Genomic DNA, 26,753 nt, shown 5'->3' with positions numbered 1-26,753 from the left:
CCTGGCCTCACCAGCCCTTTGCTTCAGGGAACAACCTTGAAGCTAGACTTCTCTGTGACTCTGGTGGCTCGGGCCTCTATGTTTGGGCCTCCTCTTTCCCTCAGGGTGACCTCTTCATTAATCTCCGGTCCTGGACCTGCCTCCCTGCTGTGTCTCCTGGTAACCGACCCCCTTACCAGTTCTTCTGGTGGGGCCCCCTGGTCACCCTTCTCTGGAAGATAGCACGGATTCCTCTGCTTTCAGAAATATGCAAATTAGCTGAGTAAATGTAAATTCCATTTATTAGAGCTATGCTTCCGTCTTGTGGGAACCTTTCTTTCCAACTATTATTCGTTTACTACCAATTCACTCCCTGAGCCCATTTACTGTGGGACACCTGGGTCTCAGGGTATAACAGCCACCACCCCTGGATAGGACCTTCTTTACTCTCATTAACCTTACGGTCCTATCCTCCACCCCACGGCTGTTTGTTCATTTTAGACACTTCACAGTTCCACCATCAATACTTTGGGGTCTTCCCTTACCCCAGGACTTCCAGCCTGCCTCAGCTTCTCACACACAGTTCCACCATCCATACTTTGGGGACTTCTTACCCCAGGGTTTTCAGCCTGCTTTTCTCCCTCTAGGACATCTCCTAGGTTCTGCTTCAGGTCTCCATTTCTTCTCCTTCGGGCAAAACTTCATCCTCTACTAAGAGGAAGCTATTTATGAGGTGTCCAATACCTCCCTACCTCTTGAGACCTCGCCCCTCTGGTTCCAGAAAGATCTGGGTCTAGAAGTCTCTTCTCACTCCCCCAGCTATCGCCCTGGAGCTCCCTCTACTGGCCCATGCAAGTCAATACTCAGCTAGATCACTGGAGCTCCCTCTAGTGACCAGAATGGGCATTTTCCTGGTTTTCAGTGGGAGAGCACCCTCTGGCGGCCTCCTCAAGTAAGGGCAGACACTGTGTTTATCACAGTATATAAAATAATGAGTGGAGTGGAACAGGTGAATGTGAAGCGTCTGTTCACGCTTTCCAAAAATCTAGGACTAGGGGGCATGCAATGAAACTACAGTGTAGTAAATTTAAAACAAATAGGAGAAACTTTTCTTCACCCAACGCATAATTAAACTCTGGAATTCGTTGCCGGAGAACGTGGTGAAGGCGGTTAGCTTGGCAGAGTTTAAAAAGGGGTTAGATGGTTTCCTAAAGAACAAGTCCATAAGCCACTACTAAATGGACTTGGGAAAAATCCACAATTCCAGGAATAACATGTATAGAATGTTTGTACATTTGGGAAGCTCACCAGGTGCCCTTGGCCTGGATTGGCCGCTGTCGTGGACAGAGGATGCTGGGCTTGATGGACCCTTGGTCTTTTCCCAGTGTGGCATTACTTATGTACTTATGAGTGAGTGCCCACCTGGCCAATAGTGATCATCACACAGTATGGTTTGATAAAAGAGCTAAAGCGAAATGTGGGTGCACAAAGCTCAAAATCCTGGATTTTAAGCATGCTGATTTTGTTACAGTGGGGGGAGTAGCTGATAGGCTGGAAGGATATAGAAGTGGTGGAGGGTCTGTGGATCAAACTGAAAGGAGCTATAAAATCAGCAACAAATCTTTATATAAGGAAGGTAATCAAGAACAAGAGAAAAAGGAAACCGGTTCACCAAACAAGTCACTGACAAAATAAAGGCAAAAGAGGGTGGTGTTCATGAAATACAAAAGAACACAAGAAGAGGAACACAGAAACCACTGGATAAAACTGAAAAAAGTGAAGAGTGAAATATGGCTAGCAAAGGCTGTGGCGGAAGAACAAATGTCTAAAAACATAAAGAAGGGTGACAAGACTTTTTTTTTCAGGTATATTAGTGAACAGAGGAAGGTTAGAAATGGAAGATTTCTGAGACTGAAAGATGCTATGAACTACTATGTGGAAGACTGATGAGGAAAAAGCGGATGTGCTTAACAAATACATCTGTCTTCACTGAAGAAAATCCTGGAGTAGGACCTCAGTCTACTGATAAAAGTATTTATGAAAATGAAGTTGATTTTACACCCTTTACAGAAGAAAGTGTTTATGAACGCCCTGCACAGATGAAAATGAACAAAGCCATGGGGCTGGATGGGATCCATCCCAGTATCTTGAGGGAGCTTGGAGAGGTTCTGACGGGTCCTCTTAAAGATTTGTTTAATAAATCCTTAGAGATAAGAGGTTCCGTGGGATTGGAGAGGAGTAGATGCAGCTCCACTTCACAAAAGTGGAGACAGAAAAGAAGTGGGAACTATAGGCCGGTAAGCCTTACTTCAGTGGTTGGAAAGGTAATGGAGGCGTTGCTCAAGGAAAGGATAGTGGGTGTCCTGGAATCCAACAGGTTACAAGATCCAAAGCAACACAGTTTCACCAAGAAAATAGTGCTAAATGAATCTGATTTTTTTTCTTTGACTGGTGACCACAGAATTGAATAGTGGACATGCACTGGATGTAGTCTACTTGTTTTTCAGTAAGGCCTTTGACACAGTCCCTCATAGAAGATTCATAAATACGTTCAGTGGGCTAAAGTTAGGACATAAAGTGGAGAACTGGATTGGGAACTGATTGACTGAACAGATGGCAGAAAGTGGTGGTAAATGGTGTCCACTCATAGGATAGAAATGTAAGTAGTAGCATACCTCAGGAATCAATACCAGGGCTGATTCTATTTAACATATTTGTGAGCAACATTGCTGAAGAGTTAGAAGGAAAAGCTTTTGCAGATGACACCAAGATTTGCCATGGAATGGACTCCCCGGATGGAGTGGACAACATGAGAAGAGATCTACAAAAATTATAAGAATGGTTGAATGTTTGACAATTAAAATTTAATGTAAAGAAGTGCAAAATGATGCATTTGGTGTGTAGAAATCCAAAAGAGCAATATGTGCTAGGGTTTGAGAGACTGACACACTGTTAGGTTTTCAGGGCAGAAACTAGGTTTGTGAGCCCTTGGACCACTGCCGAGGAGCGGCAGTGGCAGGCAAAACCACCCTACACCAGAGACAAGGCAGAACTCTGACAGAAACAGCTAGACTTCACCTGCCCTTGACCGCCCTTCACCAAGAGTTGAGCCCCTGGGTGCAGACGGCCGGCAGGACTTTCCGGACAGGGCAGGAATTGGATACCAACTAGGCTGAACAGGGATTGAGGGTCAGAGGGGAAAGGAATATACATGCGCAGGAAGCTGGGCTAGGACTCACAGACAGACAATACTACACAAGGCAGGCAAAGGACAAGCTAAAGGACAGGAACTGAAAGCTGCCAAGCAGCCTCTAAGCAAGAACACAGACAGAAAAGAGTCAGGACTGAAAGCTGCCACGCAGCCACTAAGAGAGAGAGACAGACAGACAAACAGAAACTAGACCAGGAATACAGACCAGAAACAAGACTAGGAAATAAGCAATAAACCTAAGCTAAACTACACACAGACCAACTAGAACCGGACAAGAAACTCAAACAAGAAACTAGACAAGGCAGAAGTGCAACAAAGCACCAACAAACCAGGGACCTTAGCTGATGCAAAGGCAAACACAGAAGTTTCCAGGTGGTTAATAAAGCCCATCAGCAGCTGAAGTTCAGCTGCAGGAATCACAAGGCAGCTACGGCTGCTGTTCAGGCACAAACAAGAAAAGCAAGTCTGGCAGCCCAGAAGATCCGGACTGGGCTAAAATCTGGAACGGGTGACAGTCCATAGCAGCCACCGGTTCTGGCCACCAGAGGGCTAGGTGAGCACAGACAAGGAAACAGTCACCATCGTGACACACACATGGATTAGGAGAGAGACCTTGGGGTGATAGTGTTTGAAGATCTCAAGGTGGTGAAATAATTTGACAAGGCTGTGGCTGATGCCTGAACAATGCTAGGCTGCATAGAGAGGCATAACCAGCAGAAGAAAGGAGGTGTTGATGCCCCTGTACAAGTGGTGAGACCCCAGTTGGAGTACCGTGTCCAGTTTTGGAAGCTGTATCTCTTCAAGGACATTAAGGCGGTTCAGAGGAAGGTGACAAAAATGGTACAGGGTTTGTGTCATAAGACATATGAGAAGAGACTGGAGGACTTGAATATGTATATGCTAGAGAAAAGGAGAGAGAAAGATAATATGATAGACATTTAAGCACTTGAAATGTATTTATATACAAGCAAACCTCTTCCAGAGACATAGGGGTGGTAGAGCTAGAGGATGAATGGAGTTTGCAGGGAGGTAGACTTAGGAGTAATATCAGGAATACTTTTTCACAGAGAGGGTTTTAGACATCTGGAATTCTCTTCCAGGAGAAGTGGTAGAGTCAGCAACGGTGAGTGAATTAAAAAATGCATGGGATAGACACTGGGATGCCTAAATAGAAAGAGGATGGAAAGATAACATGGCTGTTGAGGTGTTATCTTGGACAGGCTTCTATGGTCTGTGTTCCACAAGTGGCAAAAGACTGAAAGAAGATTAACCAAATCCATCATGTGGGAACTGAGGCTGATGTTGGACATACTTCTACAGTCTGTGTCCCACAAATGGCAAAAGGCAGATGAAGCTTCAGCAACTCCAGTGTTGTAGATCACGTTTTATTGTCTTGGCAGTCATTTTAACGGACTTGTGGCATGGGGCAGGAATGAGGGGTGTTAATTCCTGCTCCCGAAGAGGCCACTAGACCGCCAGGGCTTGCTTCTTAAGATATCCCTGGGGAGAGCTTACAGGTGGATAGGCAGGGTTGGGGGGGGCGGAGAGTGGGGGGGGTAGACTCAGGAGGGGGGTTTTTCTGGTCGAGTGTGGGAAGGAGTGGGGCAGTTCTGGTTTCTGCTGAAACCAAGCAGCCAATTTCATTCGCAGATTCTGTTTTGGCAGAAACCAAAGATCCTGGGTTTGGGCAGGCTCTACTTTAATAAGTAGAAAGCTGTTCTGCAGGCACAAGTTCCTTTATGAAATTACCCCCAAAATGCAAAACTTATGTGATACATGGTAGCTTGTGTTAATATATTCTGTGTGCAGTGATCTCTTTACAATTTTGACAATTTTTTCTTGTGGGCACATTTATTTTTCTTAACACTTTTTCTTCAAGGTTTAATGAAAAGGCTAGAAGAGGAGATCAAGTTCAATTCTTACATTGTTTCTGAAAAACTACCTAAGGAACTAGAAAGCAAGAAGAAGGCAATAAATTTTTTACAGAAGGTTGTCGCAGAGCCTGCAATGGGCCAGTCTGATCTCAATGAACTTGAAGACAAGGTGTGTTGCCACTATAAGTCTTGATGCTTTAGAGTCTCTGGAGTTTAGTTTCTCTCAAACAGCAGGTGTCTCTGTGCTGCAAAGAAAACTATTATAATGAGAGAGAGAACATTTATTTCAACCTGATATGTTTGCACAGATGTCCTTCTGTTGAATCTATTGATCTCAGTTTCACTTGGACACTACAAAGCATTTATGGCACCAACCAGTGCCAGAGCTGTTCTCTGTTTTAGGAGCTGATCCAGGGTACATGGTTTTAGGATGAGAAAAAGAAGAAATGGTCTATCCTGCTCACTTTTTTTTTCTCCTCCTTAATGTAGCAATAAAATATTGCAGATATTTATAGACATATGGACTCTTATTGAAGTTAAGATGGACTTCTACTCAAATAAATTGGTCAATCTTTTTATTTCTTGCTCGCCCTTCCAGCCTTGTCCTAGAATACTTAAAAAAAAAAAAAAAAAAAAAAAAAAAAAAACAACCAAATGCACATATTAAACATCAAGACACAACATAAGTAGTGAACTAAAATACATTTTTTAAAAATTTACTATTTATTAAATCCTGCTTAAACTTAAGTGGTTTACAATAAAACATACATAATCATAAAATTCACAAAACCTATACAAATCATACCCACATTCCCTTATTCTTATAAAGTTGAGGCATCATGACAAAGCTAATAACCAGTGTTACAACTCTGCTATGCCTCCTGCCCCGACACGCCTTTTTTCCCTCTTGGCAGGTCCCATGGTGCTTGGGACTCGTGGCTGGTGTTCGTCGGACCTGGTACTGCTTCCAAGTGCTGGGCCTCTAGGGTTCATGCATCAAAGACTTGCCCTTATCAGAGCAGCACACAAGCGTTCTAAGTGACCTGGAGGGTCCACTTCCAGCCTTGGTGGAATTAGAGGGCAGTGCCTGCCTTTGTTCAGCACGTTCACAAGAGATCTTCTGGAGCTGTGCCTTGCCTTGTGTGTCTTCAGCCATGTTGTGTTCCATTTCCAGTCCTGCCTTGTCTCCAGTTCCAGCTCAATCTTATTTCCAGTTTTAGTCCTGCCTTGACTCCAATTCCAGCCCAACCTTGTCTTCAGCGTCTATTCAGCTTTGCTTCAAGGAGAGGAATATAGTACTAATATTCACTGCCTAAAATTTGAACCCAACCCAAAATGAGTTAATGTCTGCATCTTAAATCTCCATTCAACCCAATCAAATTCTTTTACAGCCTCAATGGTGAGGAGAACCATTTGTGTACTTTAGAGAACCATATTAAATCTAGAGTACGTCTCACATTATCTCTGGTGGATTTTCCAGGCATGAAACATGGCTAATCTTCCCCCACTATAGTCTCAATCATGTTTGCTAAACTTTTAACGTCTAAATTCAAAAGGGAAATGGGACAGTAAGATCCACAGGAGGTGGGGGTCTTTCCTCAGTTTTGGAATTGTAGTAACTCCTGCTTCTAGCATGGATTGAAGCAGTTGTCCCCACTGCAAAATATTATTAAAAATTTTAGTCAGTACTAGAACCAGCTATCCCACAAACTTTCTATAAAATTTAGCTGAAAGGTTGTCCTAACCAGGTGATTTACCAGATTTTAAGTGGATATCGTGTCCTTAACTCCCTGCAATTGGATCTACTGATCAAGCTTATCAGTGTGATCTAGAGTCAACTAAGGCAAGCAGTCTGCTTCCAAATATTGAGAGCTTCAAGCCAGATCTGGTACTACTTCCGAAGTGTATTACAATTGGTAAAACTAGGAAACATTCTCATAGGTGGTTAGAATCAGAAATCAAGCTCCCATGTGAGCCTCTTAAAGAGGATTTATAGGATTGCAGCTTTTTAGCCTTAAGTTGGTAGGCTAATAACCTCCTGGCCTTATTACCTTCCTCAAAAAATATTTCTCTTGGTAAGTTGTAACTCATGTTGAATCTTATCCTCCCATAACGCTTTGAGTTGCTTTTGGAGTGCTTCCAGCCTAGTTCTTATTTTAGAGGAAGAGTTATTGAAATATTGTTTCTCACAGTTAGCTGTCTCTTGTCTCAGTTTCTGATCCTGGTCTTGCCTTTGTTGTTTTAACCTAGTGGCACATTTAATAAAGTGCCCCTAAACAAAGGCTTTATAGCCATCCCATAATGCCTCCATGGAAGTCTCTGAAGTGTGATTGTGAACAAAGTATTCCTGTATCTCCTTATGGAGGTCCGCCGTAACATCCTTATTATCCAATAGGCCAGGGGTGTCCAACCTCCCAGGTCAGGTTTTCAGGATTTCCCCAGTGAAATGCATAAGATCTGTTTGTGTGTAATGGAGGTAGTGCTTGCAAATAGTTATCATGCATTTTCATTGGGGAAATCTTGAAAACCTGACTGGATTGCAGCCTTCAAGGACTGAGGTTGGACAACTTTTCAATAGGTTCTTATTTAGTTTCCAAAATTGAAGGGGTTTATCCCCAGAACCTGAGGCTAGGACCATTTGTACAGGTGCATGGTCTGACCAGTTGATAATGTCTATCTTCACCTTTGTGATAGCTGATATAAGCATTTTATCCAAGAAAAGATATTCTATTCTTGAATAAGAGCCATGAACAGGGGAATAGAATGTAAATTGAGTCAACTTTGGGTGGAAATGCCTTCATGTATCTTTGATTCATCTAATCCCTCAAGGCAAGGCCATCTTGCCTATGATATTTAACCTTAGCAGTATTGTCTAGTGGAGGGAACAGAGTAATGTTGAAATCCGCCCCCCCCCCCCCCCCCCAACTATCCAAGGACCCACATTTTTCTATCAAAGCAGTATAAAACACCTTCTGTTGATCAATGTGAGCATAGAGTGAGACAACATTAAATAAAGTACCAGCAATATTGACTTGTAAAATAATAAAATGACCCCCTGGATTAGAGACCTGATTTAAGATTGTGGTTTGAATTCTACCTGAAAAAAGTATACCAACCCCTGCTGCTACTTTTAGTTGGATGTGAAGCAAATCTGCAAATAGGGAAGATTTTAGAGCAGAGTAAACACTCAATCCCGTCTTCTGAAATGTGTTTTCTGTACCAAACACAGAGTAGTCTCAAGCCTACTGACCTCCCATAACAGAGATTTGCACTTAAAAGGAGAATTCAAGCCTTTAGCATTAAGAGTAACCACTTAAATATTTGTCATAACAATAGACAAGAAAAAATATAGAGATCATATTGTTAGTCATAGATGTAGATACTTCCCTTAAAAAAGACACATTGTAATTCTACTATATCCCCCTACCCCGTCCTTCCCAGTCCCAACCCCTGCATGCCACGGTAAAAAGTTCCTTCAGCGCTGATTCTGCTTATGCAGATAAGTAGTTGCTACTTTCATATTTTTATTGGGGTGCCCAAGATTTTGGTAGCATTTCAATTCTACATTTTGTTACAATTTGAAATTAAGTACATGTTCACATAACGATTTAAATAAAGTACAATTGTTAAAAAGACCTCTGGTCCGGCTTAGCAAATGGTTGATATTATGCAGTAGGGTCAAGGGTCTGGAATAGCTGAGCGCTATGGGAGACCTAATAGCCTGGCCATTGTTCTATATCTGATTCTGCTGGTCCCTGTTTCTATATATTTTTTATATCACAGTATCTTTTGTTCCCTTTGATATATTGAATGTTTGATTGAGGAACATTAGTATAGTCACCGTATTGATGACTAGTTTCCCCTTTTCTCTTAATGATTTTAAACACTAGCAAAGTAGATCACTAAAAACTGGAAAACCTGCAATCGTTAATTTTCTTAACTCTTTCTTATTCTAGATTCAAGAAATCAACACACAAATTAATCAACTGATTGAAAAGAGAATGATGAAGAATGATCCACTAGATGTTAAACTTTCACTTTTCCGCCAGCAAGTAAGAAGGATCATACTAATGGATGCAGAATATGATATGTGCAGTTTATTAATAATTATATAATCTCATTGGAAAAGAGATTAGCATAGTGACTAACTATTAAATTAAAAAAAAAGCAACCTGCTGTATTGTTTTATAAGATGCATTTGGGAAAACAGATCCTTTTTATCCACACAGGCATCCATAATTGCTCGAAAGAAGGAAGCCAAAGCAGATGAGCTGCAAGAAGCAAAGGAAGATATTTCAAATTTGGAAAAAGAAATGGCAATAAAAGCAAATCAAACACGGGAATTTGATGGGACTGAAGTTCTAAAGGGGGATGAGGCAAGTTACATTATAAAAACAATGTCATTTACTAATAGCACGCACCAACTCTTAACATGCATTATTTGCTACAGCCTTGTGACAAGCAACTTGTGTTAATAGCATCAGCACGCGCAGTTCATAAATGACTCTAAAAGCTTGTAAATGGGAAAGCAGAAATGATTCAATTTGCTGCAATTTTATTGCTTTTTCATTTTAAGCATACATTATTTATACTTTTATCATATACTAGAAGTTTTATTTTAATACTAGTAAAACATGCCCGTTTCTGGAGCAAATGAAACGGGCGCTAGCAAGGTTTTTCTGCCGAACCCCCCCTCCCTACCCACCCCTTCGGCATTGTGAAGCCACTCACCGCCATTGCTCCGCACCTCGTCAACACACGCCACCTTCATCCACTGACACCATTGCTCCGCCCTCGATCTTTGATGCCATTGCTCCGCCCTCAACATCATCACGTTTGACACGAGGGCGGGGCCCAGACACAGTGATTTCGGTGGCTTCACCACCACGATCCCTTCGAACCCGAAGGAAGTGCCCGCAGGAAGTGACACTGACGTCAGTGTCCTCAGAACGTTGAGGGTGAGTTTTATTATATAGGATGTTTTTTTCGTGGAAATGATGTTATTATGTAATCAGATTTTGAAGTTTGCTGTTGATTGAGGGATTTCTTTTGATTTTTTTTTCTTTTTGAGAGACAAGGATGATAATTTTTACTTTTGAGACCTGATTGCCTCAATATTTACTGTTCTTCACTTTTTTGGGATCAATGCTGTTTGAAATGCTTTTTCCTTCCCACTTTAGGAAGTGGAGGAGTAGCCTCATGGTTAGAGTAGCATGATAAGAACAAAAGAAGCTAGGGTTCAAATCCAGCTTTCTTTTCATCCCACCAGTCCAGAATACATGGGCTGTGTCTATCAGCCAATGGAAGGAGACAGAGACTTAGGCTGTGTATGTGTGGAGCCTTTTATAACACAGAGCTCACAGCTTTTATCAATATTATCTGTTTTCAGCAGATGGTGATGATCAGAATTTGCAGGTCTGGTCTGATAATATAGCTTCTAGGCCTGGATGGAGAACTGATCGTCCAGTTGAGCAGAACTACCAGGACAGGAATTCGAAGACTTGAGCATCTTAGGGGGGAGGGAGTCCAGGTCCCTTCCCATCGCTTTCTCCCATCCTTTCTGGCTATGGTATCTTAAATTATGAAGATGAGATGTATTTTTCCTTACCTTTCCTTATTAATTTGGGTAAACATCATTTAAAAAAGAGAGAGAAATTTGATTCATTGAACCAAACTGTATAGGCTACAGACATAAGCAATGACAAGAGGAGTTCCCCCCCCCCCCCCCCCCCCCCCCCCCAATGTGAGCCTTTGTGTCAGGAGTGGTGCTTTTACTGTTAGTGAGTAATTTTTTTTGCAGTGGGGGAGCAAATTAGCAGAGCACTGTGGTGGTCAACTTGCCTGAAGGAAGTTGGTATAGTATTTCTGGCATGTTGACTCTGACTGCTGTTTTTGTTTGCTGGTGCAGCTAAGAAGCTGCAGGGTTCCTACCTTTGATGGCCCTAAATAGCTATGGGGAGCTCTGATCACAGTGTATTTCAGACCACATTTATGGAAGCACTGTCAGAAACAGTCAAAAGATGTTCTCCATGTGGTAGTCAGCGTAGCAGTTCCTCTTGCTGCATGGAACTGCTTGGTCCTTCCTCACTTTTTTCAGGGTTGAAAAAATCAAAGAAAAGAGATGGCCCAAAGCAACACTTTCCTGTTTCCTCGGTTAAGAAGAACTCCATTGTTCTTCACAGAATTGAGGGAGAATTAGCCATTTTGTCTCCGGATGTAGAGCAATTATTATTAGCACCTGTTTTCACCTGTCACAGATCTCTTCTCAGTCTCAGTGTTTTCAAGGAAGAGTTCAAGAATCAGAGGCTCCAGGCTCCATACAGCAGTCTGCAAGGTTTTTTTTTTCTCCCCTGAGTTTATTGTCATTATGTGTAAAGCATTTCTTCTGTGTTGCTCTCAGGGTCTTTCCGGGTATTCTGTGCCCGGATCTTCCTTTGAAGTAGAGGATTTGACGTGTGCATAGAGACCACAGCTAACAAATTTAGAGGATTCAGAGATTCACTCAGTGATATCTGTGGAAGGGGCTCGAATATTTGGAGTGTTGCCAGTGCTTTAGGCAGATGTTCCATAGCTGACTTCTTGGGAGATTGCAGTTGATGAAGGGGGGTGATCATTGATGTTATGTCTGCTCAGAAGAGAGGAACTCCAAGGAATGATTTTTCATACCTTGGAAGCATTAAGTATTGCAGAGCTTGCAGTTCAGGAGGTAGGATCTTTTGGAGACCCTATTCTAGAAGGTATGCGTAAACCTTCTAAGGCTTTCCTTCTTCATCAGGCTATTCAAGCTCTTGCCTTGGTGGAGTGGATGCTCCAGAGTTGGGGCTTAGGGTGGGAAGAGCTATGGGTAAGCTCTATCCCTTCCTAAAGAGAAAGAAAAGTTTGAATTGCCCAAAGTAGATGCCTTGATGACAGCAGTTACTAAGAAGACAACCATTCTGATGGAAGGTGGGACAGCATTGAAGTAGAAGTCTTAGGTCTTCAAGCTGCAGAATGTAGTGCTTATATATCCAAATCATAGTTACCTGATGCTAGGGTCCACCTTAGAAGTTGGCACTCAAGAAAAATATCTAGGTGTCGTTGTAGACAATACGCTGAAATCATCTGCCCAGTGTGCGTTTGCTGCCAAAAAAGCAAACAGGATGCTAGGAATTATTAGGAAAGGGATGCAAAATAAACCCAAGAAAATTATAATGCCTCTGTATCACTCTATGGTACCTTGAGTATTGCATTCGGTTCTGGTCGCCGTATCTCAAAAAATATATAGTGGAATTAGAAAAGGTTCAAAGAAGAGCGACCAAAATGATAAAGGGGATGGAACTCCTCCCATATAAGGAAAGGCTAAAGAGGTTATGGCTCTTCTGCTTGGAAAAGAGACAGCTGAGTTGGGGATATGATTGAGGTCTATAAAATCCTGAGTGGTGTAGAATGGGTAGAAGTGAATTGATTTTTCACTCTTTCAAGAAGTACAAAGACCAGGGGACACTCAAATAAATTACATGGATTACACGGAAATACTTTTAAAACAAATAGGAGGAAATATTTTTTCACTCAAAGAATAGTTAAGCTCTGGAACTCGCTGCTGGGGAATGTGGTAACACCAGTTAGTGTATCTGGGTTTAAAAAGGATTTGAACAAGTTCCTGGTGGAAAAGTCCATAGTCTGTTATTGAGATGGACATGGAGGAAGCCACTGCTTGCCATCGGATTGATAGCATGGAATGTGCTACTAATTGGGTTTCTGCCAAGTACTTTTTGTGATCTGGATTGGTCACTGTTGGAAACAAGATACTGGGCTAAATGGACTGTTGGTCTGACCCAGTATGGCTATTCTTATGTTCTTATATCTGGAGCCTGCTTGCTCTGCTTCAGCGATCAGCAAAAGAGTTGGCACATGAAGACCCTTTGGAGGTTTCCCACTTGGAGTCTAGAATGGCTTATGTAGCTAATGCCCTGTATGACTTGATCAAGACATCAGCCTTACCTGTGATGTTGTCTGTATTCATTTGAAGGCTATATATACTGGCTGCAGAGCTGGTCAGCAGTTAATGCTTTCTGGCTTAGTAAGCCCCTCTTCTAAGGTAAACTACTTTTTGGTGACACCTTAGAAAAGATAGTGATAAATCTTAGAGAGGCAAAGCCACAGAGGCTTCCATAAGAAAAGCCCCAAATTCTTCTTGATAGGCTCAAGGTTGATGCAAGTTCCAAGAATCGAAGATACTGTCCTGGCAGAACAGGCTATTCTTAGGATTCCTGTTTTCAGAGTAGGACAACTTCCTTTGGTTTATTTTTATTTTTGTTACATTTGTACCCCGCGCTTTTCCCACTCATGGCAGGCTCAATGCGGCTTACATGGGGCAATGGAGGGTTAAGTGACTTGCCCAGAGTCACAAGGAGCTGCCTGTGCCTGAAGTGAGAATCGAACTCAGTTCCTCAGTTCCCCAGGACCAAAGTCCACCACCCTAACCACTAGGCCACTCCTCCACTCCTAAAAAGGGTTTTCAAGGTCAAAAGCTGTTAGGAACCTCCATAGGCTCACAATGAAATGTTGGGGATTCACTCTTCAGTGGAGTGGATAAGAGGGTCAGCTATCTTCTTTTTTTTTTTTTTTTTTTTGAGGTGAGGACCCAGATTACAGCAACCAACTAGTGAACTCTGAACGTGGTGAGGTTTACAAGATGGAATTTTCCCACCGTCTTGCAGATACTTATTTAGTGTCTCCTTGTCACACTTCCACCAAAAGGGAAGGGGTCAAGACCACCCTTAGAGATAGTACTTGCCTTGGGAGCATTTGTTCCTATACCCAAGCATGAACAAGTAACATGAAGATACTCTATTTATTTCATAGTCCCAAAGAAGAAGGTTTGGGGGGGGGGGGGGGAGTTAGTTTTAGCAGATGGGGCTGCTCTGGGGAATAGTTTTTGAGAATGAAGACAATTTACAAGGTGGTGGATAGTTTTTAGGAAATGGGAGCAGATTGCTGTGTGGGGTGGTGAGAGATAATTGCAATAGGCAGTTCCTATGAGTGGGGGCAGTATGTGGTTAGTGTGGCAGTTGTGGAGAGCAGTTTCCAGGGTATTAGAGTAGTTGTAGGGGTAGTTTTTGGGGCTGGGACATTATGGTGGTAGTTTTTGGGGGTGGGCAGTTTGAGGAGTCATGGTTAGTTGGGTGTTAGCTTTTGGGACTGGGGCAGTTGCAGGGGGTTAGTTTATTGGTTGTGGCAGCAGTTAGCAGGGTGGTGGGCAAATTGCAGATGAGGGTAGTTTTTGGGATTGGACAGACTGTAGGGTGTTGGGGTGGTTGCAACAGTCAGTTTGAGGGTTTAGGTGAATAGACAACAAGGAGAGGCAGTTTTTTGAAAGGACCAATTTCCTAGCTGCTCTTTCACTCCATGTAAGGTTCTATGTTACAAAAGCTGGCGCTCCTCTTATAGAAAGGCGTTGTGTCTTTTTTTTGGGGGGGGGGGGACTTATTTTTATGGAGCCCCTTGTCTGATTTGGCCATTTGTTTTACCTCAGTCTCTTTACTGGTTTTTCCCACATGCCAAGTTTCTCACCCCATGATGTTAAATTTTTGGGGGAGAATTATTTTGCTCCCAGATAGGCAGTTGGACAGACATATTTCTCTACCCCCTTTTGTACAGTTATTTCCAACTTCTATTGGGTTGGAAAGAATAAAAAAAAAAACATGTGTGATTTCTTTAATTCAAAGCAGCAGCTTAAAAGAATCCAAGTTGAACTTGAACAAATGGTTCTGCATGTTTAATGTAGATGTGCCCTCAAGGCAGAGTTGACTCCTGGTGACCACACAATGAGAAACTCCATTCATGGTTTTCTTGGTGTAATACAGCAGTAGTTTGCCATTGCATTTTCTCGAGACATGGAAGTTTGTGACTTGCCCAAGGCCACAAGGAGTTATCATGGAATTTGAACCTGGGTCCTCTGGTTCCCAGCCTACTGCTGTAACCTTTAGGCTGCTATTAAGCTCCCCATGTCTAATAGTTGTGACAATATATTGCTATAGACTGTGATCCATTTTGCATAATTATATTTTATGTCTGGCAAGTTTTGTAAAATTGCTTTTTTATATAAATAATATTGTGGATCAGATTTTTTTATGAATGTCCAAGAAAATATATGTAATAACTGTATATGTGCACTATATACTGTATTGGCTCTCAAATAACAACAATTTTCCAATTTTTAATTTCTTCCAATTTTTCTCTATTTTTCCCCTCTCTGATCAGTACTTTTAGGAAATTCACATCTTTACTCATACTTGAACCAACAATTTTGTGACTGTTAGCCCTTAATACAATTCATGAGATGGTGTCAATGTTTTTTTTTTGTTTGTTTTATGCACCATCCATATCTAATTGCACCCATTTACCTTTTAAGATACTTACAGACTGCCACCATAGTTAGTGCCTACTAGCAGTTAATGTGACACTTCAGCAATTAGGGACCCTTTTACAAAGGCACGCCAAAAAGTGGCCTGCGGTAGTGTGGGCGCATGTATTGGACGCGTGCTGGACCATTTCTCCACCACGTCTGGAAAAATATGGGGTTTTTTTGGGCCGGGAAATGGACGTGCGGCAAAATGAAAACCAGAGCGTGTCTATTTATGGCCTGAGCCCCTTAATGCCACCCATTGACTTAGTAGTAAGGACTCACGTGTTACCCACGCGGTAACTGCCCAGTATGCACCAACTGCCAATTACCAGGAATGCCTTTGCAGTAGGTAAAAGAAAATTATTTTCTACCGCGTTTTTGGCGCGTACCAAATTTGGAATTTCCACCTGGGGCACGCGGTAGCCGGGCAGTGTGAAGAAACAGTATGTTTTAAGCCTCTAAAATGTATTGGATATTTTCCTGAACCGGTGGTGGGAGGTGGGGCTGGTGGTTGGGAGGCGGGGATAGTGCTGGGCAGACTTATACGGTCTGTGCCCTGAAAAGGACAGGTACAAATCAAGGTAAGGTAAACACAAAAAGTAGCACATGTGAGTTTATCTTGTTGGGCAGACTGGATGGACCGTGCAGGTCTTTTTCTGCCGTCATCTACTATATGTTACTATGTAAGTGTATTTCTCCTATTTGGCCAGCAGCTGGTGTTTCTTTGCTGTAAAGCTGTTACAGAGAACTGAGTGTTTTTTTCTTTAGTTTGACACAAGTAGAAAATAAGCAGCAGTTGTATTTTTGAAACTTGTTGACTAGGCTCTGATTGGCGTGGAGTTTGAAATTACCCAGCAGTTGTTTCTGGCTGTTGTTTCAGTTTCAGCTCGGGAGGAGAGAGAGATCTCTTTTCTGAAGGTCTGTTTAGACAGTATATAGATGTTTAGTTAGTGTTACAATTGATCCATTTTTCAGTTACCTGTTATTGTTTGCCAATTGCACTAATTTGTTGCACTGTTCAATATTTTTAAGAGAATAAACATAATTGTTTGTTCGCCCTGTTTGTCTGGACTGATAAAGAATCCCGTTGGTTTGTGTGTTGGGTCTGTGAGTGCTTTGTGGGAGCTGTGGAACCACTGGGAGTGTGGCTCCAGTAACCTAGAAATCACTGGGGATAATTGGAGAGCGGGAGACTCGCCCAGAGGCGGTTGTGACCCAGTTGGTGGTAGGAGGGTGCCAGTGTAGAGCACAAATGGCAGGTGCAGGCAGACCTGAGCTGTGCAGGAGATAGGCCCTCTAAGTGGCTGCGGGGTAACCCCAGGTGGGTGGCTAGGCACTTCGTGACAGGCGTTAATGCCAATTTGGTGGTTAATGGAAAAATCAGCGCACACTGACATAGAAGGGAGTAGGGAATGAACAGGTACTGTGCTTTATAATTATCATGGAGGTATTTACTGCATGTTGATGTGACAGATGCAGTGCAGTTAACACCACATTAGTTGGTGCCACTAACTACATTGTGTTATATGCAATGCAGTTAACACGCATTAACAAATTTTTCTCTGTTGATAGAATGGGAAACTACTGAGAATGCCCCCCTCAGCAGAGGTTTGCAATTACTGTGCATTAATTCTGGCAATTGCTGAACAATAACTTCAAAATATTATTTCAAAATTGGCCCCAGGGCAGATCAGACACAATACAACTGAAATGGTATCAGTTGGTAGACCACAGAAGGGAGTGAGAACTAGGGAAGAGAAAAAAATGTTAAGATGGGCTATTTCTGTAGGCAGGCAACAGCATAGGAGTCATAAAGATCAGCATGAGAGAAGCAGGCTTCCGTTATAAAATCCAGGCACAGTCTAGGGGTTTACCAGTGAATGAGTATTGATCATTCTTTTTTGCTGCTAAATGCATCAGTTTTTCTGCGATCTTTTTTGCTTTGTGAAAGCACCGGCCGTGGAGTAATTTTCTTCGTCAAATAATCTCTTATACCCATTATGAAAGGAGCAGTGCACAGCTTGACAGGGAAAAGAGCACATACCAACACATGACTGTGTTCATTTTTCAGCTATTTAAAAGTGGTGGTCAAAGGAAAGAACTGAGTGAATCACTTGTATCACCAAGGCAAGAAATCATTTAGGTTTGACAGCTATACATAGTTGTCTGAAACAGTTCCCCACCCTAAATTCTTTCTCTGCTATATATTCAATAATCAGAATGAAATAGAATTGAAACTCCATCCTAAGACAGAAAGAATACCTCTACTTACCTACATTTTCTCATGAGTAGTTACTTGGAAGGAATCATAGTGTATGCATTTGTTATGCATTTGTAATGTTTAAATATTGATAATTCATAAGCATAGAGAATCATTGTAAAGAACCAAAGTTGAAAAACTGTTTTTCCCCTAAATTGATGTCCTTTATGTAAGTGTATTCTTTCTGTTAATATGTTTTACTCTGTAGCAGACTATTAAAATCCAAGCCTCGCACAGCTGATATCTAACTGTCATCTTCCTATTTATTCTCTTGACCTTGGCCTTGTTAGTAGACAGTGTCTTTCTAAAGCCGCACATGGACCAGCCTGCATAGGGTACATTGAGTCATTTCTAGGTTTGTTCTTACGTCTGGAGCACAGCAAGACAGAAAATACCTTTGGTGCAGATAGTGCGAAGGATGACTGTTGAAAGGGATAGATTTTATAGGGCATTCTGTCCTGAGGTCTATTAATAGAACTTACAGATACTCTGAGGACTCTGTTTTTGTGGTCGGGTTACTCTTGCAGATTTATTTCTAAAATTGTTTTATATTTCAGCAGAATGCGGTTATCCTGAAATACTTTTTCTATCAGAATAAAAAATATAACTATGCAACAAAACTAGGGTCTTTTTTCTTGTAACTTTTCTGAATATTATGAAGCATTTCCTGCATTCTTATCTCTATTTTGTATTTAAACATATTGAATCTTTTATCTTACATATTCATTGAATTAAAAGGTAGTTTAAGATTTATTAGAGTATCTAGAAAGCTGTGATTCTTCAACAATTTTGGGGACCTTAATTCTCATTGGTATTCTTCATTTCTCCGAGGACAAGCAGGCTGCTTGTTCTCACGACTGGGTGACGTCCGCGGCAGCCCCCACCAACCGGAAGAAGCTTCGCGGGCGGTCCGCACGCAGGGCACGCCCACCGCGCATGCGCGGCCGTCTTCCCGCCCGTGCGCGACCGTTCCCGCCAGTCTTTTCTTTTCCGCGCCTGGAGAGAGTCGTGCGTCGCCGCTCTCTCTTAGTCAGCCCCGGAAAACCGTCGTGTTGTTCGCGAATTCGCTAATTTTCTGTTTCTTGTTGCCGCGCGCTCCAAACCTTTGTTTTCCTTTTTTTAAAAAAAAAAAAGAGAGCACGCGCTGAATTTTTCCCTCGTTTTCTAGCGGGGGCTTCGCGTTGCGGCCTTGTGGCTGCGCGGTTGATTTATTTTTCGAGGTGTGATTTACCGCCACCATCGACGACTTTAACTTCGCCGACACGATTTTTCCGTCGATGTCCTCGAAGGTCCCGAGTGGATTTAAGAAGTGTGGTCAGTGCGGCCGGCCTATCTCGCAGACCGACACCCACGCTTGGTGCCTCCAGTGCCTGGGGCCGGAGCACAATATCAAGTCGTGTTCTTTGTGTCTTGGTCTCCGGAAACGGACTCAGGTTGCGAGGCAAGTTCTTCGGGACCGTCTTTTTGGAACTTGCGCCGGCCCCTCGACGTCGACCTCGACGGCATCGGTATCGACGGCCGGTTCTTCGGTACCGGTATCGATGTCCGCGAAATCGGCACCGATGGCATCGACCCCAGGAGTACAGGTCCCGTCGGCCCGCCGGTCTTCCGGTGACGGTAGGGGTGAGAGGCCGCGTGGGCAATCGGCCCCGGTCACTCCCTCTGCTCATGGCCCTCGGGACCGAACCCTGTCCGACCCGGCCCCTCGAGACCGAGGGGGATCGACCTCCTCCTCCTCCGTTCCACCTGGCGCCGATGACGGGCACCGCAAAAAACAGAAAAAGCACCGTCATCGGTCCCCATCGGTGCGCCTGGCCCTCGGTACCGGCGAGGAGTCGACGCCGAAGCGTCTACGTCGAGAGGAAAGGTCCCCCTCGGTAGTGGAGGTACCGACACATCAGGGTCCCAGCACTTCGGTGCAGTCTCCTGGACCCGAGCAGCTTCCGGCACCGACGCCTCTACTGGCCCCCCCGTCTTTCCCGACAGCGGGCCTGGACGAGTGCCTCCGAGCCATCCTTCCGGGGATCCTGGAAGGGCTGATGTGCCAGGCTGTGCCGGCGCCGGGGGTGCTTGCGCCCTCGGCGCCGTTGACTGTGGCGCCGGCAAGCTCTAGCCCGGTGCCGAGGCCTTCGACACCACCGCCGCTTGCGGCGCCGGTCTCGACTGCCACGCAGGTGGAGTCGACGTCGATGGAGGGAGCTTCATCCCCGCCGGCGCGGGAGTCCACCGCTCGACGACACCGAGGCCTCAGTGCCTTGACGTCGAGCCGGGCCCGGTTAAGGACTCAGCTACATGAGCTTATGTCCGATACCGAGGAAGAGGTCTCGTGGGGGGAAGAGGAGGACCCCAGATATTTCTCCTCAGAGGAGTCTGTGGGCCTCCCCTCTGACCCCACGCCTTCACCGGAGAGGAAGCTCTCGCCTCCTGAGAGCCTCTCCTTTGCCTCCTTTGTTAGGGATATGTCTATATGCATTCCCTTCCCCGTGGTCTCTGTGGACGAGCCGAGGGCTGAGATGCTCGAGGTCCTCGACTATCCATCACCACCTAGAGAGTCCTCCACGGTGCCGTTGCACAATGTCCTCAAAGAGACACTGCTTCGGAACTGGATGAGACCGTTATCTATTCCCACCATTCCCAAGAAAGCAGAGTCCCAGTACAGAATCCACTCGGACCCAGAGTTAATGCGGCCCCAATTGCCCCATGACTCGGCGGTCGTGGATTCTGCTCTCAAGAGGGCACGGAGTTTGAGGGATACCGCCTCGGCGCCCCCGGGGCGGGAGTCTCGCACTCTGGACTCGTTTGGGAGGAAGGCCTACCAATCTTCCATGCTCGTGACCCGCATCCAGTCTTACCAGCTCTACACGAGCATCCACATGCGGAACAATGTGAAGCAACTGGCGGACCTGGTCGATAAGCTCCCGCCGGAGCAGTCCAGGCCTTTTCAGGAGGTGGTCAGGCAGCTGAAGGCGTGCAGAAAGTTCCTGTCCAGGGGTATCTATGACACCTGTGACGTGGCGTCTCGTGCTGCGGCCCAAGGTATAGTGATGCGCAGGCTCTCATGGCTGCGTGCCTCTGACCTGGACAACCGCACCCAGCAGAGACTGGCTGACGTCCCTTGCCGGGGGGATAATATTTTTGGCGAGAAGGTCGAGCAGCTGGTGGACCAACTGCATCAGCGGGAAACCGCCCTCGACAAGCTCTCCCACCGGGCGCCTTCAGCATCCACCTCAGCAGTGGACGTTTTTCCCGGGCCCGGCAGGCGGCGCCCTATGCTTTTACCAAGCGTAGGTACACCCAGCCGGCCCGAAGGCCTCGACAGGCACAGGGACAGCCCCAGCGCGCTCGTTCTCGTCAACAGCGTGTGCCTAAGCAGCCCCCTGCGCCTCCACAGCAAAAGCCGGGGACGGGCTTTTGACTGGATCCACGGGAACATAGCCGCCCTCAAAGTGTCCGTGCCGGACGATCTGCCGGTCGGAGGGAGGTTGAAATTTTTTCACCAAAGGTGGCCTCTCATAACCTCCGACCAGTGGGTTCTCCAAATAGTGCGGTGCGGATACGCCCTGAATTTGGCCTCCCTTCCACCAAATTGTCCTCCGGGAGCTCAATCCTTCAGCTCCCATCACAAGCAGGTACTTGCAGAGGAACTCTCCGCCCTTCTCAGCGCCAATGCGGTCGAGCCCGTACCACCCGGGCAGGAAGGGCAGGGATTCTATTCCAGGTACTTCCTTGTGGAAAAGAAAACAGGGGGGATGCGCCCCATCCTAGACCTGAGAGGCCTGAACAAATTCCTGGTCAAAGAAAAGTTCAGGATGCTTTCCTTGGGCACCCTTCTGCCAGTGATTCAGAAAAACGATTGGCTATGTTCCCTGGATTTAAAGGACGCATACACTCACATCCCGATACTGCCAGCTCACAGACAGTATCTCAGATTCCGCCTGGGCGCACGGCACTTTCAGTATTGTGTGCTGCCCTTTGGGCTCGCCTCTGCCCCACGGGTGTTTACAAAGTGCCTCGTGGTGGTGGCGGAGTATCTACGCAAGCTGGGAGTGCACGTGTTCCCATATCTCGACGATTGGCTGGTCAAGAACACCTCGGAGGCAGGAGCCCTCCGGTCCATGCAGTGCACTATCCAACTCCTGGAGCTGCTGGGGTTTGTGATAAATTACCCAAAGTCCCATCTCCAGCCAACCCAGTCTCTGGAATTCATAGGAGCTCTGCTGAATACCCAGACGGCTCAGGCCTTCCTTCCCGAAGCGAGGGCCAACAACCTCCTGTCCCTGGCTTCGCAGACCAGAGCGTCTCAGCAGGTCACAGCTCGGCAGATGTTGAGACTTCTGGGTCATATGGCCTCCACAGTCCATGTGATTCCCATGGCTCGTCTTCAATGGACCCTAGCTTCCCAGTGGTTCCAAGCCACCGGGAATCTAGAAGATGTCATCCGCCTCTCCACCAGTTGCCGCACTTCACTGCTCTGGTGGACCATTCGGACCAATTTGACACTGGGACGTCCATTCCAAATTCCACAGCCCACGAAAGTGCTGACGACGGATGCATCTCGCCTGGGGTGGGGAGCTCATGTCGATGGGCTCCACACCCAGGGTCTCTGGTCCCTCCAGGAAAAGGATCTGCAGATCAACCTCCTGGAGCTCCGAGCGATCTGGAACGCACTGAAGGCTTTCAGAGATCGGCTGTCCTGCCAAATTATCCAAATTCGGACAGACAATCAGGTTGCAATGTATTACACCAACAAGCAGGGGGGCACCGGATCTCGCCCCTTGTGTCAGGAAGCCGTCGGGATGTGGCGTTGGGCTTGCCAATTCGGCATGCTCCTCCAAGCCACATACCTGGCAGGTGTAAACAACAGTCTGGCCGACAGACTGAGCAGAGTCATGCAACCGCACGAGTGGTCGCTCCATTCCAGAGTGGTACGCAAGATCTTCCGAGAGTGGGGCACCCCCTCGGTGGACCTTTTCGCCTCTCAGACCAATCACAAGCTGCCTCTGTTCTGTTCCAGACTTCAGGCACACGGCAGGCTAGCGTCAGATGCCTTTCTCCTTCATTGGGGGACCGGCCTCCTGTATGCTTATCCTCCCATACCTTTGGTGGGGAAGATCTTACTGAAGCTCAAGCAAGACCGCGGCACCATGATTCTGATAGCGCCTTTCTGGCCCCGTCAGATCTGGTTCCCTCTTCTTCTGGAGTTGTCCTCAGAAGAACCGTGGAGATTGGAGTGTTTTCCAACTCTCATTTCGCAGAACGACGGAGCGTTGCTGCACCCCAACCTTCAGTCTCTGGCTCTCACGGCCTGGATGTTGAGGGCGTAGACTTCGCTTCGTTGGGTCTGTCGGAGGGTGTCTCCCATGTCTTGCTTGCCTCTAGGAAGGATTCCACTAAAAAGAATTACCTTTTCAAGTGGAGGAGGTTTGTCGTTTGGTGTGAGAGCAAGGCCCTAGAACCTCGTTCTTGCCCTGCACAGAACCTGCTTGAATACCTTCTGCACTTATCAGAGTCTGGCCTCAAGACCAACTCAGTAAGGAATCACCTTAGTGCGATTAGTGCTTACCATTATCGTGTGGAAGGTAAAGCCATCTCTGGAGAGCCTTTAGTCGTTCGATTCATGAGAGGCTTGCTACTGTCAAAGCCCCCTATCAAGCCTCCTGCAGTGTCATGGGATCTCAACGTCGTCCTCACCCAGCTGATGAAACCTCCTTTTGAGCCACTGAATACCTGCCATCTGAAGTACTTGACCTGGAAGGTCATTTTCTTGGTGGCAGTTACTTCAGCTCGTAGGGTCAGTGAGCTTCAAGCCCTGGTAGCTCATGCTCCATATACCAAATTTCATCACAACAGAGTAGTGCTCCGCACCCACCCAAAGTTCCTGCCGAAGGTGGTGTCGGAGTTCCATCTTAACCAGTCAATTGTCTTGCCAACATTCTTCCCCAGGCCGCATACCCGCCCTGCTGAACGTCAGTTGCACACATTGGACTGCAAGAGAGCATTGGCCTTCTACTTGGAGCGGACACAGCCCCACAGACAGTCCGCCCAATTGTTTGTTTCTTTCGACCCTAACAGGCATGGGGTCGCTGTCGGGAAACGCACCATCTCCAATTGGCTAGCAGATTGCATTTCCTTCACTTACGCCCAGGCTGGGCTGGCTGTTGAGGGTCATGTCACGGCTCATAGTGTTAGAGCCATGGCAGCGTCGGTGGCCCACTTGAAGTCAGCCACTATTGAAGAGATTCGCAAGGCTGCGACGTGGTCATCTGTCCACACATTCACATCACATTACTGCCTGCAGCAGGATACCCGACGCGACAGTCGGTTCGGGCAGTCGGTGCTGCAGAATCTGTTTGGGGTGTAAATCCAACTCCACCCTCCAGGACCCGCATTATTTTGGTCAGGCTGCACTCTCAGTTAGTTGTTCTTCGTAGGTCAATTTTCTGTTGTATCCTCGCCGTTGCGAGGTTCAATTGACCTGGGTTCTTGTTTTGAGTGAGCCTGAGAGCTAGGGATACCCCAGTCATGAGAACAAGCAGCCGGCTTGTCCTCGGAGAAAGTGAATGATACATACCTGTAGCAGGTGTTTTCCGAGGACAGCAGGCTGATTGTTCTCACCTACCCTCCCTCCTCCCATTTGGAGTTGCGTTTTCATCATTTTTGCTTGTCATTCAACTGGCGGGAGCGGTCGCGCACGGGCGGGAAGACGGCCGCGCATGCGCGGTGGGCGTGCCCTGCGTGCGGACCGCCCGCGAAGCTTCTTCCGGTTGGTGGGGGCTGCCGCGGACGTCACCCAGTCGTGAGAACAATCAGCCTGCTGTCCTCGGAGAACACCTGCTACAGGTATGTATCATTCACTATCATGCGAAAAGGTATTGCAAATATTTTATAATTCTTCCTCACACCACTACTAGTGTTAGATCAATGTTAGACATTGGCAGGAGAGAATGAGGAGTCCAGCCGCCTCAATTGTATCCACGAGCATGAGATTTTTGGGGTGTCCTAAGGCGATGTTGGTGGAAATCCTAAGTTGTGTAAGAGGTTACAATTTCTGATAGGTGGAGCAAGGAGAGATCAAGGGTGTTAGATGACTCTTGCAAATCTTTGAAGTTGAGTGGTAGGGAGAATGGCAAAGGGGCTGGTAGCTCCCCCCACCCCAACTCCACTACTTAAATGAGTAGGAGAGAATGTTGGTGGGGAGAAACACTTCCTGCTCAATATTTGAAGTCTGATAGGAAGATGAGGGCCATGAATCTAAACCATAATTTTATTGCAGGTGGGGAAAGACTAAAGGCTACACTGATTTTTAGCACTAGCCATCTTAAGTGCAGGTGTTCAAATGCTGAATTCCATAATCTGTGTGGCTAAGAGGTCCTTTTACTAAGCTGCATTAGGCATTAATGCACACCAAACATAGCAAAAAAGGAAAAAAAGCCTAATGTAGGATGCACTAATGCATTGCATGTTAGTTTTGGGATATGCATGCGCTAAGAGTGTACTAAATATTTTTTGTATATTTTAGGGGGGTGTCGGGGCGGAAGTGGGCATTCCTGTGCTAAATAGATAGCGCACGAATAATGTTGGAGCCCTTAAAGCCTACAAATTAGGTGGTGGTAAATGTTCCCATGGTAATTTTACAACATGGCCACAAGCTAATGGCACTATTGGTGCACATCCATTAATGAAAGAAATAGAAAATTGGGGTTTTTACATCCATGGTAAAAATGGCCTTAGTGCATGGGAAAGACCCGCGTAAGAGTGTGCTAAGGCCAATTTTTACTGCAGCTTAGTAAAAGGACCTTACAATAGGAACTCAGCCTTTTGGTTTTTGTTTTTTAAATTGGCTTGCATGATGTTAGCATCTGTAAAATTATAAGGATCCAGTATTGAAAGTATTTATGCTTCTAACTTTGAGAGTTATGCTCATAAATTGGCTTCTTTGAAAATTTACTAGGGCTGAGTGCATAAATTGTTACTCAAAATTTAACTAAACACTTAAATTTAGGAGCATAAAAAGTGTGTAGCAACAGGAGCAGATTTAGGGCAGGGTTAAAGAAGTTAGGAGCTTAGCATTGATTTTCAACACTAAGCTCAAAAATTAGGCTCATAAATCTAGCTCTTTGCATTGACATGGATAAATGGATCATTTAGATATTTAGGAATCCATGGACACGACTGAACTCTATGGGTGAAATATAGGAAAACTAGCCGTTGAGCCCGTTAAAATGGGCTGATGGGTCGCTGCCCCCCTCCCCCCCGTTTGCCACCCCTCCACCCGGCCCGTCTCTTTGCTATTCAACTTACATCTCCGCAGCAGGCAGAGATCAGCTGAGCTCCCGTCGGCCTTCCTTCTCTGCTTGTGTCCCACCCTCGTGTGACGTAACGTCAGCGAGGGCGGGACACAGGCAGGGAAGGAAGGCCAACGGCAGGTCAGCTGATCTCTGCCTGCTGTGGAGATGTAAGTTGAATAGCGAAGAGACGGCCGAGTGGAGGGGTGGCGGCAGCGGCGACTCCGGGGGGGGGGGGTACCAGTGGCGGCAACCTCGGGGGGGTAGCACTGGCGACCTCGGCGGTTCCCTCTCCTTTGTGCAGTTTCTCTCTCTGTCCCCCCCCCCCCCCCCCCCCCGTCATCACGTATTGACGCGGGGGCGGGACAGACCGGGAAGTCTCTACTGCGCATTTGCGAGTGAGTACGGTCACTCGCCATTTATATGTTTGATTATTACAGGATACCCGGCAACGCTTAAGAACTTGGAGTAGCTTACCGTTGCCCTTAATGGGGAGAGTGTGCCTGTTCCATATGATCTTGTTTCCTTGGTGGTTATATGTGCTGCCTCTCTGTCTTCTATGGAAAGATTTAAATACTGAACAACAGATGGTCAGAAGATTTGGGGAGGGGGGAAAATTGAAGTTTGAATACCCCTGTGGTAACTGGCATCAAGGAGTACTAGGAATTCCAAAGTTAAAGCTTTTATAACCAGGCTTATTTGCTTAGACACTTAACAGATTGGCAGATGGAGCACATGGACTTCATTTTGTTGGCTT

The 26,753-nt window shown here is 45.7% G+C and overlaps 1 protein-coding gene across 1 annotated transcript in view; it reads left to right on the top strand.

The window, feature by feature from the left end:
• Positions 1-26,753, top strand: part of IFT81 (intraflagellar transport 81) — a 133,859-nt gene that overhangs the window by 63,826 nt on the left and 43,280 nt on the right. The window contains exons 9-11 of the mRNA XM_030218881.1: positions 5,070-5,233; positions 9,021-9,116; positions 9,294-9,440. Coding sequence (XP_030074741.1) covers positions 5,070-5,233; positions 9,021-9,116; positions 9,294-9,440 — 407 coding nt within the window. The remainder of the gene's footprint in view (positions 1-5,069; positions 5,234-9,020; positions 9,117-9,293; positions 9,441-26,753) is intronic.

The sequence above is a fragment of the Microcaecilia unicolor genome, chromosome 11 (genome assembly GCF_901765095.1).
Source record: "Microcaecilia unicolor chromosome 11, aMicUni1.1, whole genome shotgun sequence".
Classification (NCBI taxonomy): Eukaryota; Metazoa; Chordata; class Amphibia; order Gymnophiona; family Siphonopidae; genus Microcaecilia; species Microcaecilia unicolor.
This window is presented reverse-complemented; position numbering and strand designations above follow the sequence as displayed.